Genomic DNA, 16,177 nt, shown 5'->3' with positions numbered 1-16,177 from the left:
AAGTTAAAGACATTATTAAACAATTGAAATTAGCATCCGAAGATGAAACCAAGTTAATTAAAGTCCTTGAGCTAGATAATTCTGAGTCTGACCCAATGTCTCAAACCAGTTCAAATGACTCCAGTTCTGAAAATTCCCAATCCAGTTCACCCACTATCCAACTAGGATGTAAAGATAAGTGTTGTAAAGTCTTAAGCAAGTATGTTTGTGTCCTCACTAAACAAGAAGAACAAGAAGAATTATTAATTGATTTAATAAGTAAAGTTGAAAACCCAGAGTTAAAATCTGAATATTTGAGAAAATTTAGAAAAGTCATAAGTCTTGAAGAGTTCACACACACCCCCTAAGATAAGTCTTACTACCACCTTGGAACAATTTAGTAAGAAGAAAGAAGTCACCCTTCAGGATTTGCAACTAGAAGTCAAAAATGTGAAAAAAGAGTTAGTTGAACTTAAGCAAATTAGCCAAAAGTTACAGTCTGAAAACTATGAAATTAAGCAAGACTTAATAAGTCTTATGGAGAAATTCGAGCCAAAAACCCAACCTGAGTCTGAACCAGAGTCCTCTGAAACTAAGTCTGAAACCGAGAAAGGAATTGAGCCTCTAGATAATGATGCCAAAGTGGTAAAACTAATTAAGCATATTAATTTTAGAAAATGGTATGCAAAAGTTAGTATTTTTATTAATGAATGTGAGTTAAAAACAGTTGCCCTTTTTGATTCAGGAGCCGACCTTATCTGCATTCAGGAAGGTTTAGTTCCCACTAAGTTTTACCATAAGTCTAAAGAAACGTTAGGCGCAGCGTCTGGTAAGCCATTACAATTAAATTTTGAATTACCCAAAGCCCATGTCTGCCAAAATAAGATTTGTTTTAAGACATCCTTCGTCCTAATCAGGAATATCACGGATGAAGTTATTCTAGGATTACCCTTTATTTTTCTGCTTTACCCATTTCAGGTAGAGTATGATGGAGTCAAGTCTAGTCACCTCGGTGAAAAAGTAAAGTTTGAATTCTCTCTCAGACTTCAAAGAAAGAAGACTCTTGGTAACTTCTAAAGCTGACTCAAAGGTATCTGAGACTCAAATCGTTCTCTCTCTCACCTCTCAAGCCCCAACCGCTCGTGCCTCTTTTGGGTCTTACCGTTTGGACTCTAAGACTTACATATATATATATATATATATATATATCGTGCAGACGCTATGTATTTTGTACAACCTCTCCCTGCTTTCCTACCTGTTTATAATAGCATCCATCGATAACAACGTGCGGACATCCAAAATTATTTGAAGTCTAGTAAAGATGCTCTCTTATTATATATATATTTTCGATGGATTTAAAATCCTTGATAAATGATGAAAACAATGCGAAGTGCTTTAATAATTTTTACTAAGCCTTCTTTTTTTTTTTTTGAAAGGAAAAACTATTACAAAGAAGATCCATGATGGATCTGATTTGTATATTTTGATATTCATTTTTTATGAATTTACCAACCCTTCTATATCATTACAATTTCTATTCATTGGAGGATGAATTTGAAAGGACCCGCCCCAAACTCCTCGGAATCCGAGATGAATCCTGTGGATTATTCGATATCCTACCGATGCCGGGCCCACTTACTAAAGAAACGAGACTTTTTGCCGAAATTTCGGGAGAGTCTTCCCTGAAAAATGAACATTCCCAAAATTCTCAACATGTTAAAACACATTCAATAACACCAACCGGCAGCATGCACAAGTTAAATTCATGCAATTAACATCAATGGCCTCCGGCCTTACAATCAACCCTAGCATGGGCGACATCAGAGCAATCTAAAGAGTTTCAGTTTACAAACAGAAATAAAGTTCAATATAATAAAAATGATTCGAAAGTTTATCCTACATAAACTCGTCTAAGGGATCACGAAGTTTAGTTCACATTTGAAAACAACATAATATAACCCCACCGTTTAGAAAACAATGCAGAAATCAATATGCATTCCAAACTGACATAGCTATATGTATATATATAGTTGAGTCAAAACCATAGTGAAATCTGAAATCCCATAGTGATACTTTATTACTCATCCCATTCAACCCTTTCTCTATTATTCCCAAACTAGTCTCTCGAAACGCGTGCCTGTTGGCATGGCGAGCGAGGAAGTATCCTCACCGATAAACAAGAATGAATGAATAGATATATACATATATATGTATATATATATATATATGTATATATATATATATATGTATATATATATATATGTCCAACCGGGGGATTGTTTGTTTAGTCCACATGGAAGAATCCTCAATTGACCATGTGGCTAGGGAACGAGCCGTCCAACTGGGACTATATATATATATATATATATATAAGTATGACACTACCAAATTTGTACAAGGGAAACAATCCAACCGGGGGATTGTTTGTTTAGTCCACATGGAAGAATCCTCAATTGACCATGTGGCTAGGGAACGAGCCGTCCAACTGGGACTAAGCTCACCAGCACGTACAACAGAATCCTCAATACTCGTACGCTTGTGACAAGTCCTACGCGCGTAGACTAACCCCGTCAAGGGTGCCCGGGTTCCAACCTTTCCAATTATCCCATATCACCAAGTATCCAATTTCCAATATTCCATATCCGGGGAGGTACATAGGGTAGTGCTTATAGCACTCATGACTGACATAAACCTCAACTCAAATCTCATTCCACAATCTCTATCCATCCCATGTACCCCTCATATATTCAAATATAGATAGAAATTCTCAAGAATAGCATAAGTCAATTCAATATAATCGAAATCCGCATAATCCAAATATACGTCCAATATATTCATAAAAATATTATATTCAACAATTAAATATATTCTAACTCAATGATCCAAGAAATCATTATGCATATTTTCCATTCTTGAAAATAATGATTATAGTTTAAAAACAAAGTCCACTCACAAGTAGTCCCACGCTGCTTGACCCTGAGAAGGTCCGGCCTGCTGAGTACGAGTAGCCAGAGTACCTATTTCAGAGTACGAGAACTAGATTAACATAAATTTCTTTGAATGAGAACTTGAAATAAAATCCTAGTTTTCTCGGGATTCAAGTGTGTGTACGTCAAACGAGAAGTTCTTAAGGTTCGACTACCTGTTCTGGATGATGGAATAGCCTTGGAAGACGATAGGTCAACTGAGTGGTCAAACTTCCCAAATTTGGTCAACTGGGCCCACAGGGCCCACAACCTCCGATTTCCAAATCCGAAAGTTCCTATGGGTTCAACAAGGTTTATTATTCATGTCCTGCAAGTTTGGTCTGAATCAAATGGTCGGATCGCTCACGATCGAACGGTTACCATTTAACTTAATCTTTGAATTATTTAATCGAAGCATCCGGGACTTCGATTCACCTTCCGCGAATTCCTACACGATCCTAGAGATGCTAGACCAACATATTTTAAGTTGGAGTCGATCCAACGGTATCGAACCCGGATATCGCCTAATATGCGAAATTCGATTGATAGTCAAATGATAACCAAATTCAAATCCGAGCATACCGTCGTGCTCGAGACGACATGGGGATCATTTTAGGACCAAATGGGCCATCCAAATAGTGCCCACAAGCCGCCACACACACCGGCAGCAGGTGGGTGTCTAGAAAATTCAGGTGATTGAAAAATCTCTAAACCGCTAGTCAAGACCTGTACCTACATGACCAGGACAATGAATGGAGCAACTTTTGTTCTCGGACCATGACCAAAAAGTGACCGGAACTTACCGAAAACTTGCCAAATTTAAGCGACAATTTGAGTTCTAAAACGCAGAAATTGATCCTAATCAACCCAACCGTTAGCTAGAACACATTGAGAGGATGAAAAAGAATACCTAGATCGAAGAAATTGGTGGTCGAAATAGTCGAAAATTTTACTTAAAAACCGGTTGTTTTTTTAGCAAATTACGGCGACCGGGGCGGCGGATCGCGGCGGTTGAGGGGTGGGGTAGGAAGAAGGAGCAAAACCAGTCGTTTTGGTATCGATCCCATAAAAAATGGCAGTCGGATATGGCTGTGGTGGGGCAAAATCCGACCGGTGGCTGTTTGGGGAAGGGGGAGGTGTCGCGAGCAGAGGAAGTGGGAGAGAGAGAGAGAAGAATTTCAGACTTCTAAAAATTCATTTTCGTAATATGTACGGTTTTGCCATTATGCTTTCTTTGATCGTAACTTTTTCGTTACAGCTCCGATTTGAGCTTACTACATGTCTACGGACTCATCTCGACACAATCTACGTCATGGTGCCATTCATTTCCCCCAAATCTTTCCGGATTAAAAAAGTGACCAAAATAACCCTATCCCTGATGGCAAAATTGTAATTTCATAGTTTATTAAATTAATTAAATTAAACAAATACTTAAATTTGGGTCAGGATGTTACAAAATTTGTCTGTCTTCTTTCAGGTTCTTTGTAGATTCATGGAGTTGGTATTGGTACTTCTACTGGCTATGTTTTGATGCTCACAACACGTTGTTTTGTACATCGAACTATGCGTGCATAGGAGTTTTTCTTTGACATTATTACGTTGTATTGGGTTGTTCTTTGCGGGGCTTGAAATTGTTCTTTGTAGCAGTCTAAAGTGGCCTGTGTCGAACTCTCCTATTAGTCCATGACATGTGTGATACTTTTTCCTACCTATGGATTGTCCCATGCAATTTTCCTAGGAAAGTTTTAACGACACCAGTGTATTCATGTCGTTCTTTATATGCTTTTTTGGCTTATGAATGAAATCCTATTCTTTAAAAAAAAAAAAAAAAAAGTAGCAAATTAAATTATTTTAGAGAAACTAACAGATCTCATATGCAATTTTGGCACTAACAGATCAAATTAACAAGATCTTAATTTGAGTCATCATCGTCCCTCCTCCCTTCCCACTCCCTCCCAAAACACAACTTCAATTATTTTGGTTCTTTTTTTTATTTTTTTATTTTTTTATTTTTATATTCTTTTAAATATTCACAGAAAACCACAAAAACAAATAATAAAAAAGAGAAGCAAAGGAAAGAAAAACGCAGACAAATATATCCTAGGACTCTCTGGTCTGGACTCTAGAGTCTACAGTGAGAGAGAGAGAGAGAGAGAGAGAGAGGAGTGAAATTCAAGGGATACAAGATTACAATGCAAGAATGGCTCAGCACAGGCAGCCAGGGATGGAGAGGTTGGGGTTACGTGGCCACGATGTCCACCATTCAAACGGTGGAGTAGGAGGAGGAGGACCAGATCACGTCGCTGTCGGGATCCGCACCGCCCCGCACAAACCGGGTCGGGCCCGCCGATCGGGTCGATCCGACAAGGGCCCATTTAGAATCTCTATTGGCGCCGTCGTCCTCGTTCTCGCGCTAGTCTTCGTTTTTACTCTTCTCGCCTACTATTACCTCTCCCGAAACAGCAGAGGTATTTTCCTTTTTCAAGTTTCATTTTTGTGTGTGTGTTTAATATTGGTTTGTTTGGTCCCCGGGAAAATGTAGGAAATGAAAAGAAAGTAGTTAGTTACTTGTCAATGGCGGACTTTATTTGGCTGGTGAGACAATAGAGGGAAAAGGATCACACTGTAGTTTGCGTTTTAGTTGATTTCCTATTTCCTATCTAGGTTAGAAGATCTGTGCATTTGATCTTGTTATGTTTCACCTGCATTTTGATTATTTAAGAACTTTGCTTGATTGTTGAAAAGATATAGGAAAAGGATCAATCCCATTAACATTTCAGATACATTTTAATTGTTTGATTCTCTTTTCCATGGTTGTTGGAACTTTATAATTTTTTGTTATAAAGAAAAAGTGGTATACTTAATTCAGCAGCATCTGGTACTGGAATTATATGAATCCTAGCTTAGCATCAAGTGATTGCTTTCTTGTGTTAGTGCAGAACTAAATACTTATCATGCTGAGGAAGATGACATAAAGAATGATCCTGACTTTCTCACAAATGTGACACGGACGGAAACTTCTAAAGTCCTTAGGTTTGGGAAGGGTTCAGTAGTTCATGGTCGAGATTCTAGATATTGGGATAAAGATGATAGGAGAAGGGATGGAGATTATAATGAGGATAGTAGTGCAGGTGTTAGTGATGAAGCCACTGATAAGGGTGATGTTCGTGTGAGAGTTAAAAACAGTGACAAGAAGTCCTCGAATGATGACTTTCCTAAAAGTTCCAGTAGGAAAGGTGGATTGTACAATGAAGCTGGGCGCAATGAGTTGAAAATTTATGAAGCTGAGTATGAGGCCTCTCTAAAGAATAGTCGAGAATCTAAGGATGAAGATTTGGATAAGCGAAAGGAGGTAATTGATGTTGATGACGAGTATGATGATGGGATTGATTTTCATGAAACTCACATGGATGAATATGAGGATATGGGAAATCAGAATGACCATTTTGATGAAGAAAAATCACATGATGAAGATAGTGGAGAGTCCATTGATCTTCCTGATGTTGGAACTAATGATCAAAATGTTTCCCACAAGGTTGAGAAAGTCTCCACCAATTCATTTGAAGATGATCCTGCTCAGCACTCTCGAAATCTTGATGAAGTTAACACAAAGCCCAGGCATGTCAGTATACATTCTGGTCAATCTTCAAAAAAGTCACGATCAACTTCAAAAAGGAAACCTAAGCGCCGCAAATATTCTGGTGACATATCTGTTTCTTCTTGCATATTTGTGTGCGTGTGTGTGTGTGGAAGGAACCACGTCTAGTTAATATTTATCTTCTCAGTTGTTGATATTTGATTCAGCTTGCATAAGTGAATTACACTTGGCTTCTGCTTGTAGGTTAGACATTCATTTTGACATTTGGTCTTGCTTTCTGCATGTCATTGATTACAAATTAGAATCTTTATGCAAATCATAGAAGTGCTACTCAGTACAGACAAAAGAAAAGAGTTAGTTCTTATTGCAAATCATATAAGTTGACTTAGTACAGACAAAACAGTTCATTCTTGTTGCAACTAGGTAACTGCATACATTTCAGTATATTGGTACTATTTAGAAAGTGGCTGTTTATCTGCCGCCTATATTTATTTCCTTAGTTTTATTTCCGTTAGTTAGAAAGACAAAAATGAAAAAAGGTGTACGTGTTCCAAACAAATCATGGTCGTAGTATTGAAAAACTTAAACTTCATTTACTTAAAAAGAAACCTACTGTGCTTTTGATTAACGAATCTGTACTGCTCTGTATTGATATTTGTATAGATCTTGGAATTGTCGTTAAGAGTAAATGCTGTGAGTAAGGCCATGGCGGTTTAGAAGAGCCACTTTAATTGTTTTTGGATTTCTTGTTTCTGGCTCAGTTTCTGAAGGATTGATCTATGCATATAGTTGAATGCAACGTCATGACAGTAGTTGTCTTTCAATCTAGGTGCTTTAATAAGGGTTGCTCCTTATTGTTGTTGTTGTATTCTTGACATGTCATATTGAAATTCTTCAGGTTCCTCTTGTGAGATGAAGTTTTTAAACTCTACTGCACAGCTTATAGAGCCTTTAGAAAGTCGAAAGTTTGCAAGGTTCAGCATGCAGTATACTCAAGTAGAGGACAAGCCTGAAGGAGAAGAGCATTGGGAACCTAGATTTGCAGGGCATCAGACTCTGCAAGAACGGGAAAATTCCTTTTCGGCAAATGATCAAAAAATAAAATGTGGCTTTGTTAAGGGTCCTAAAGAATCCCCAAGCACTGGATTTGACTTGGCAGAAGATGACACAAATTACATCAGCAGATGCCACATCGCTGTTATCTCTTGCATCTTTGGAAATTCAGATCGTTTGAGGATGCCTTATGGTAAAACGGTAAGGAGAATCCCTTTCCTGAGGAAAAGAAATTGTCTACTGTTTTCTTAATGATATGTTGCATTTGTTTTAGGCCATCCAAATTTCATATAATCTTTCTATCAAGGAAAAAAAAAAGTAAAAATGAAACTATAAATTTCATATTGGCATATTGTCTTTGTCGAGCATTGGGCTTTTAACAGCCATTGACACACGTGTAAATACAAGTTTTGCACCATGACATTTTAGGTTCGATTAACTTGGTAACAAATGAAATTAAATACAATAGATGGAACTATAACTCATAAGATTTGTTTATAATCAATTCAACCATTAGATTCAAAGTTTTAATTTTGCTCATAAATTTTCAAGCCAATCCAATACCCATAACTATCCATCTATGTTGCATAAGATATTATTAGCATTTTGCCCGTACTTTTTGACCCAAGCGTTTGGATCAAATTTGTGGGGAATAGTTGCTGTCAGATCTAAAGCTTCAAATCTAACAGTTGGTTTGACAAATAGAATGAAGAAATAAAAGAGTAGTTAATCGGGGTTGCTATAGAAATTGGGTTGTTAATGCTGTCACGAACCAGACATATCAGACCTATATCTTACATATGTCTCATTCCAAAGATGCAAGTTCTTCTGTGCTATGTGAGAGGGCTAGGGGTTTTGCTGTGATTCCAAAAATTGGCGGATGTGGAAGAGTTGTACGTTTGAGTGATTTTTCAGTCATCTCTTTGGGCCAAAGTCTCTAATGCACTCATTTTTCTGCCATTTGTTAAGACTGGAAGGCAGCTATAATGCTGTTCTGTTTTGTTTTTGTTTCGTTTTGTTACAATAGAAATGGACTTGTTGTCCCTCACTTTACAGATTGAGTTTGTGCTAATAAAAGTTTCTATCTTTTTAGAAAGAAAGTGAATCTATCCATGTTTCTAAATATTTCTCAAAGCATCTCTACATTAAGTTGAGTTATCCATTGGAAATTTTCAATACCAATGCCACTTTGAGTTTATTGTGTCTGTTAATCAATATTTTTTTTTTTTGGTTACATTGGGAGGAAAGAAACCCTGGGGTTTCAATCCTAGGTGCCAAGCAGGGGGGAAGGGGGAGGGCCACAACCACTGTGGTAACCCCCCTCGACGTTAGTCAATATTCTTTGATTTAGACATAAAGTTGTAATAAATGGCATAGACCAAAAAAAAAAACAGATAAAATGAACATTGACTCAATTGAAATTCTCTTAATTTCAGGTGTCTCGTTTGTCAAGGAAGTATGTTTGCTTTGTTATGTTTGTCGATGAAGTTACTGTGCAAACCCTTTCTTCAGAAGGGCAAATTCCAGATCGGATGGGTTTTATTGGTTTATGGAAGATTGTGGTGGTGAAGAACCTACCATATACTGATATGCGGAGAGTGGGAAAAATACCAAAACTTTTGCCTCATCGGCTTTTTCCTTCTGCAAGGTGAGAATGTAACTAGTAAACTGTACTGAATTGTCATCTTCTAGGCAGTTAATTATACTTGGTAGCGGTCTTTAAAGCTTTTAATGACTATGCTAACTTGTGGATTTATACGTGTTAATTGTGTAGATTAGATTATGCATGTGTCCATGAGAATTATGGAATTCAGATTTCAGTTAATAAATCTTTCCAAAATAATACAGGTATTAAAGAACACAGAACACTAAGGATTGTGACATTAAGCTAGCAATTGTAGATTTAAAGAACATTGTACAAAGAATTTGTGTGTGTGTGTGTGTGTGTGTGTGTGTGAGAGAGAGAGAGAGAGAGAGATGGAAAACTTGAATCGTTACTCAAATATTCTAAATTCAGGTCTTAAAGTCTTGAGTATTTTAAGTACAATGGGATATGGATGTGACCACTAAACATTTTCCCCTTGTCCCACTATCCTAACACGATAACCGTCATAAAGGACTAACTGAAAACCCGAATACTCAACTCTAAGATCTAGACCAAAATCTAACAACAAGCATATTACTATAGTGGGACTTATGCTTTTGTATGTGTTACTTGTTGGATTTGCCTGTTTATTTGCTGAGTTTGTATTTTTTCTTATGAAAACTAGCTCTAGTCTCAAACTATTCCATAAATGTTCAGGTATTCAATCTGGTTGGACAGCAAATTGCGCCTCCAACTTGATCCCTTACTCATATTGGAATACTTTCTGTGGCGAAAAGGTTATGAGTATGCAATTTCGAATCACTACGACCGACACTGTGTATGGGAAGAGGTTGCACAGAATAAGAGATTGAATAAGTATAACCATACCATCATAGATCAACAATTTGCATTCTACCAGGCTGATGGCCTGACAAGATTCAACGCCTTGGATCCCAACAAGCTTCTTCCCAGCAGTATGATTTTGTTCGAAAGACATTTTCATTAAAATATTATGGCTGCAATGCACTTTCCTATACCAGTATATGACATAATTTGTCTTATCGCATCTGCAGATGTACCAGAAGGATCTTTTATTGTCCGGGCACACACTCCTATGTCAAATTTGTTTTCGTGTCTATGGTTCAATGAGGTTGAGCGGTTTACTCCTCGTGATCAGCTAAGTTTTGCATATACATACCAGAAGTTAAGAAGGATGAATCCTGGAAAACCTTTTCAGCTTAATATGTTCAAGGTGAAAATTTCTGCAGATTATTGTTTATAGCCAAAATGAATGTAAAATACATGAATAATTTGAATTTAATTGGATTAACTGTAAGAATTACCTCTCCTCATCACAACCAACATGAGTGGATAAAGATGCCTGGATCCCTTATGGATAAAGACTAAGGAGTATTCTCCTTACAAGCTGAGGTGGGTAAATCCCAATTCACAAGTCAAATAGTGTGTTTGCCACCTCAGTTTGTAAGGAAGAATGACTCTTTAGAAGCCAATCATTTTTATATGAAGAACAGAGAAAAAAGACCATGGATTGGATCTAACAGTCTTTATCTGGGTTCGTCAATATTGCAGGATTGTGAGAGGAGAACTATAGCTAAGTTGTTTCGCCACAGGTCAGACGAGAAGCGGAGTATTCGGCAACAGGCAACAGAGTGAATCTCTTCTAGATTGGCTGTGCTGAAACCTGCTTTTATATAACTCTCGTTTGGTCACCCATTTCACTGTGTTTGTGCCGACTGTCTCATGGTGAAAGAAGTCTACAACGATGCCGAACTTTTTTTTTCAGAGAGTTCTCAGGGGTGAAGTAAGCACTGCAGTAGTTGCTTTTACCACCACGCTGAGTGCATCTTCAGGAAAGAAACTTAACTCTGCATGCAAGCTGCATTAGCTTTGTTGTATTCATCCCATTTTTTCATTCATTGATCCCTCTGGAGGCAAGTAGGAATACCTCAAGTAGGAATATCCAAATCATAGTCCCATGTATTTTACAGCAAATGGATATTGCGGTTTTGTTGTTTCTGTAATGGGTCATTCAAGCATGTACAATATATAATTTTTTTTAGGCAATACAATTTGATAATTGATTTCTCTGAATTGACTTTGTTGAGTCATTGGCTGGATTTTACTTTGGTACCCATATTTTGGTTTAGTTTGTGGAAAGTGATTTGATTTCTGCTTTTCTAAAGATAGTTTTACCTACCTGGCCAAAAAGTTTTAATTTAAAAAAAACCCTTTGGTACCCATATTCTGGTTTAATTTTACCTATCTTTTCTAACGATAGTTTTTGAATCAGTCTACAGATCCAAAATAGTATGTACATTGTGGAGTTGCACATGATTGGTTTGATAACTATTATGGCATGTTTGACATCGGGTCAGTGGTAAGAGCATTTGCAGTAGTCTCAAGTTCGAACCCCAATTATACCTCCCCTACCCTCTCTCAAACTTTGACAACAAAATAAAGCAGTCTCAGGTTCGAACCCCAATTATACCTCCCCTACCCTCTCTCAAATTTTGACAACAAAAAAAAAACACCATAATGGCATGTTTACTTGGGAGTGGAAAGAATGAGTCAGTCCCATTCAAGGTCATTCCAGTGTTTATCAACACTTTGGGAATCAAAACAGGGGTGAAGCACATATAAAATCAACAACCACACTACGAACTTTTCACAATGAGATTTTATGGGAGTTATTTACACTAATACCCCTGAGTTTTGTGGTGTCTTCATAAAACCCCCGAGATTTCTAAAATTGAACAAACACCCCCTGAGGTTTCAAATGGTTTTCACAAAACTCCTTTTCATTGATTGTTTGTCCAAAAATTGATGATTTCCTAAATAAACAACTTAAGCAAATAACAAATTTAACCTAAATGAATGTATGTGTAATTTAATCTTAAAGGCTAATTATGTCATTTGGAATTTTTTTATATATATAAAATCATCAATCTTTGGACTAAAAATCAACGGGTAGGGGTTTTGTGAAAACAATTTAAAACCTCATGGGGTTTTGTGAAGGAAAAAAAGTCTCAAGGGGTTGTTAGTGCAAATAACTCAATCTATGGTGATGCGTAATATTGTGAATGCTGGTGATCATGTACCATCAATAATCCATCTTTTATACCAATAATACCCTCATTGTTATGATATATAGTTTTCAAAAGAATAAAGATTTTCCCTAACCCAAACAAACAACTAACTAATTCTAATTTGACAATCCATTTATTTTCTATTAAAAAGATGAACACATATTGATTTGCCTATTTTTCTTAGGGTTGACTATGAAAACTGGTGTTATGAACAATGATGAAACGATTGACAAATAATACAATGATTGCCAATCATTTTTTATTACTTATAAATATATTGTAAGTAATAAGTCTAAAATACAATAGAAAATTCTATTTTAGCAAGGTGATAAATCGTTTTAGTGGAGATCAAATGAACCATTCCTTGTCACCAAAAAAAAAAAAAGTTGCAGAAGTAGTAAATCTTGCCTAATAGAGGTACTGCACTAAGACAATCGTCTGAGGCAATCAATCAAGACATCAGTGTGTTCCGGCTTCCCGACAGATATGGGAACATAACCACTCAACTCTTTGTTGTTGTAATGACGAATCATCACATCACACCCATTTTTGCAAGGTCCTCTTGCATCAAAATTTAAACCTCGCTATAAACGTTAGCATTATGCAAGTTTCAGTGGTGTTTTTCTGGGCCTACAGTGGATCAAACCAATATATATGGCCACATGATACAACTTCAAACTGACTTAGGTAAACACCAAACTGTACAGAGCTATCTTTGTGATTTAGACCTTAATATGTTCTTTTCTCTACAGTCTAGGATGGCAAGCCTGTTAAACTGAAAAATCTTCCACCCAAAAAAAAATCTAGAGAAGATGGAGTGGAGTTCTAAGCATCACTTCTAAAGCTAAGAATTGCATCATGCAATCCTTAGCAAAAAGCTTCATAAGTTGTATTATTGAATTAGATGAATTGTGGCAAGAAACTTCAGCAGCAACAGACACATTATATGGTTGCTTTGCTCGCCAAGGATATTCAATGATGGTCAATGGAAATGCTCCATACCCAACGCGGAGTCCAGCTAAGCCTGCACCATTTGCCCATTCCCAAAAGAATTTAACCATTTATACAAAAGTTGAAACTAAGAAACTAAAACATTTACAAAATCAATTCAAAACTGAAAAAACAATTAACATGAAAAGATGATCAACTTTGGCAAACATAAGATAAATTAACCCACACTCGTTGTTAAATTCACAACATCCATACACATGAAACATCAAAATGACATGCATGCGATAGCATCAGTAAAAGCAGTAATTTATTGTTCGAATCTGGCAGAGAAATTAATTTTCTCACTTAAAAAATTTAATAATTTTACCCATTCAAGTTTTGAGTTACTCTTATTTATAAGCATAAACTTGGCTGGCACTGTGACACAACTTCAAGGCATCACTACTGGACGAACAGATCAAACGATTTGAGACATTTATGGGGTATTGCAGCAATCATAATTTAATACCAAAACAAAAGAAATTAAAGAATACCAGCTCGTTTGCTAAATGTCCAGAACAATTAAATTCTCATGATTTTTCACCCATTGCAATTTGCAACCTCGATTCGAGACCTGAAAACTCAATATATGCCTCATCCAGCACCACCAATATAGGAAGCTCAAGGACTTTCAAGAGAATCTCGTCACTGATTATACTGTCATAAAAGAAGTAGAGCACGAAAATATAATATCTTAGTGTGAAATACAGATTCTAGAACAGTCTGCACAGTTTTTAAATCAGCATAAACCAAATAAAATTAGCCTAAAGCATGTTGGGGTAATTTCAAAGGTCAGGAGTTAAGAAAATAAAAGGTTAGAATCTAAAGGGTTTAGCTATTATGTCTAGTTTATGAGTGGATGTTAATGTGAGGTTTAGTGGGTAAAATGTTTATGATTATGTTTAATGTTGGGTTAATATTATGGCCTATAAATAGGCGTTGTATCCACTCTATGTATTGTGAGTACATGAGTGTATCAAGTGTGTGTTGTAGTAGAGTATTTGAAGTATCAATCTTATTGAAGTTTGTCTCAAGTAAGTTTGTGTAGGAGCTCTGTGTAATCTTTGGGCTTCACATCTCCAAAATATGTTATTTATTTAGTCCGTTATATTGAATTTCCCCCTTCATATTTAGAGTGTATGAGCATAAAGCTAAATCCACCAATAAAGTGGCATCAAAGCTGATACGGTCTAATACTGGCGTTTGGAGCATGGTCCAATTTTTAAATGGTTTTTGATATGTAACATGAAGCGTTGGTTGTGGTTCTATATTTAAATTGTGTTGGCATGATGAAAATATTTTTTGGTTGTTCTTAAAAAGTTTTATCGTGGACTTGAGATGTGTAGAAAAAAAAAATACGTTTTTTTTGTGTGTTGGCTGTAAGTGAGAGGCATATTGATACCAATGAAAAAAAGGCACATGGATGCCGAATGAAGAGAGAAAGGCACAAGGATGCCGAAAGGAAGAGAGAAAGGCACGTGGATGCCGAAGGAAGAGAGAAAGGCACAAGGATGCCGAAGAAAAAAGGAACAATGTTTCCTTTGAAGATTGGGGCAAATGTGCACCCAGAAGACAAAAGAAAGAAAATGGAGTGTTTTTTTTTATTCATGAAGGAAAGTGTTTGGTTATTAATTGCGCTCTCTCCTGCAACCAGAAAAGGAAAAAGATGAGTATATCAGTCGTTGTGCCATTCAAGCCTATTTTGATTGAAGCTGCATGCAACCTTAATGTTGAACCACATTTTAATTTTGTAACCAAGGGACCGACTCATGCAATGCAATTCATGTGTCATATTAGTTTTGATGGAGGTACACATCCGAATTTTTCAAGCAAATGGAAAAACACAAAGAAGGAGGCAGAACACTTGGCGGCATATTTTTGTCTGAATTATTGGATTGAATAGGGCATCATTAAAGTGCTCGATGTCAACTTTAATGCGTTGATGAATTTCAAGATCGAATGTGGAAAGCTGCAGGAAGATATTGAGACGCTACAAGATCAAGTGATGGATCTAGAGCTAGAAATTGGAATGCTAACACAAGATGAAAATCCAAAAGAAATTGGTATTGACCAGCCACAAATTATTGAAAATATAAGCGACATGGAAGAAGAGTAAGGGGGAAAATATCTATGTTAATAAGCTTTGAAATTACGGGAGAGATGTTTGTGCCCAATAAATCACGGCCATGAACTGGCCGAAGGAGCCCTTTTTCTCGACCCAAGCACTTCCTCGAGAAGCTAAAGCACAACGTTTCGCCAAGGTGTTTTGCCTTCCTGAAAACAAAAGAAAAGTTGCCAAGGCATGATCATCTCGGCCTCGATTGTAAGCCGAGGCCGAGGCCGAGCAAAATCATAGCCAGAGATATCAGAATCAAATCATCACATGATAGCAGGGTCCCATGCTTCATTTAATGAAGTAATGCCTCTGTTTATTGCAGCAAACCCACTGGCCACGAATAAGCATTTAATGCATGAGGGAAGGTGGGAAGTGACTGAAGTCAGGGTTTCGCGACAGGAAACAGAGTGATTAGACGTGGACATTCTCACAAGAATTCTTGCAGCTTGAGAGATTAGGTCATCAGCTATCAGAACAATAAATGCGTCTCCATGGCCAGAAGCGCAGAACCCACGATCAGGGCGGCGGCCGAGATTCACCAGGATTTATGGGGTCGCAACACCATACTTCACGATCCCAAATGTTGATTGGACTACCCACTTGCTCTAATCAGGCTCCACTATGCAGGATTTCAGCCTCGATTACTCCTCCAAGAAACTCCTATAAATACAGGGCTCAAAATACATTCAAAGGGTTCAAACACCAAACCAAAGCCTCTCACGGAGCAACTTATATTTTCCTGTAATGCACTTTCAATATCTTTACTTGTTTTCCTAGGAGTAG

The 16,177-nt window shown here is 37.0% G+C and overlaps 1 protein-coding gene across 1 annotated transcript; it reads left to right on the top strand.

The window, feature by feature from the left end:
- Positions 1-5,007: 5,007 nt before the first annotated feature.
- Positions 5,008-11,293, top strand: EMB2756 (transmembrane protein (DUF616)). The gene is made up of 7 exons (XM_021957661.2): positions 5,008-5,413; positions 5,885-6,646; positions 7,442-7,797; positions 9,033-9,244; positions 9,899-10,155; positions 10,255-10,433; positions 10,772-11,293. The coding sequence occupies exons 1-7, from the start codon at positions 5,146-5,148 to the stop codon at positions 10,853-10,855; spliced, it is 2,118 nt and encodes a 705-aa protein (XP_021813353.1). The 5' UTR covers positions 5,008-5,145; the 3' UTR covers positions 10,856-11,293.
- The last annotated feature ends 4,884 nt before the right edge of the window (positions 11,294-16,177 follow it).

This window comes from Prunus avium, chromosome 8, assembly GCF_965620075.1.
Source record: "Prunus avium chromosome 8, drPruAviu1.hap1.1, whole genome shotgun sequence".
In the NCBI taxonomy this organism is placed as follows: Eukaryota; Viridiplantae; Streptophyta; class Magnoliopsida; order Rosales; family Rosaceae; genus Prunus; species Prunus avium.
Note: the sequence above shows the minus strand (reverse complement) of the source record. Positions and strands in the feature narration are given on the sequence as shown.

Excerpts from the sequence above, each read along its gene's own strand:
- EMB2756 (XM_021957661.2), top strand. The coding sequence starts at position 5,146 with ATGGCTCAGCACAGGCAGCCAGGGATGGAGAGGTTGGGGTTACGTGGC. Across the intron at positions 7,798-9,032 it reads GGATGCCTTATGGTAAAACG|GTGTCTCGTTTGTCAAGGAA; the intron begins GTAAGGAGAATC and ends TCTTAATTTCAG. Across the intron at positions 10,156-10,254 it reads CAACAAGCTTCTTCCCAGCA|ATGTACCAGAAGGATCTTTT; the intron begins GTATGATTTTGT and ends TCGCATCTGCAG.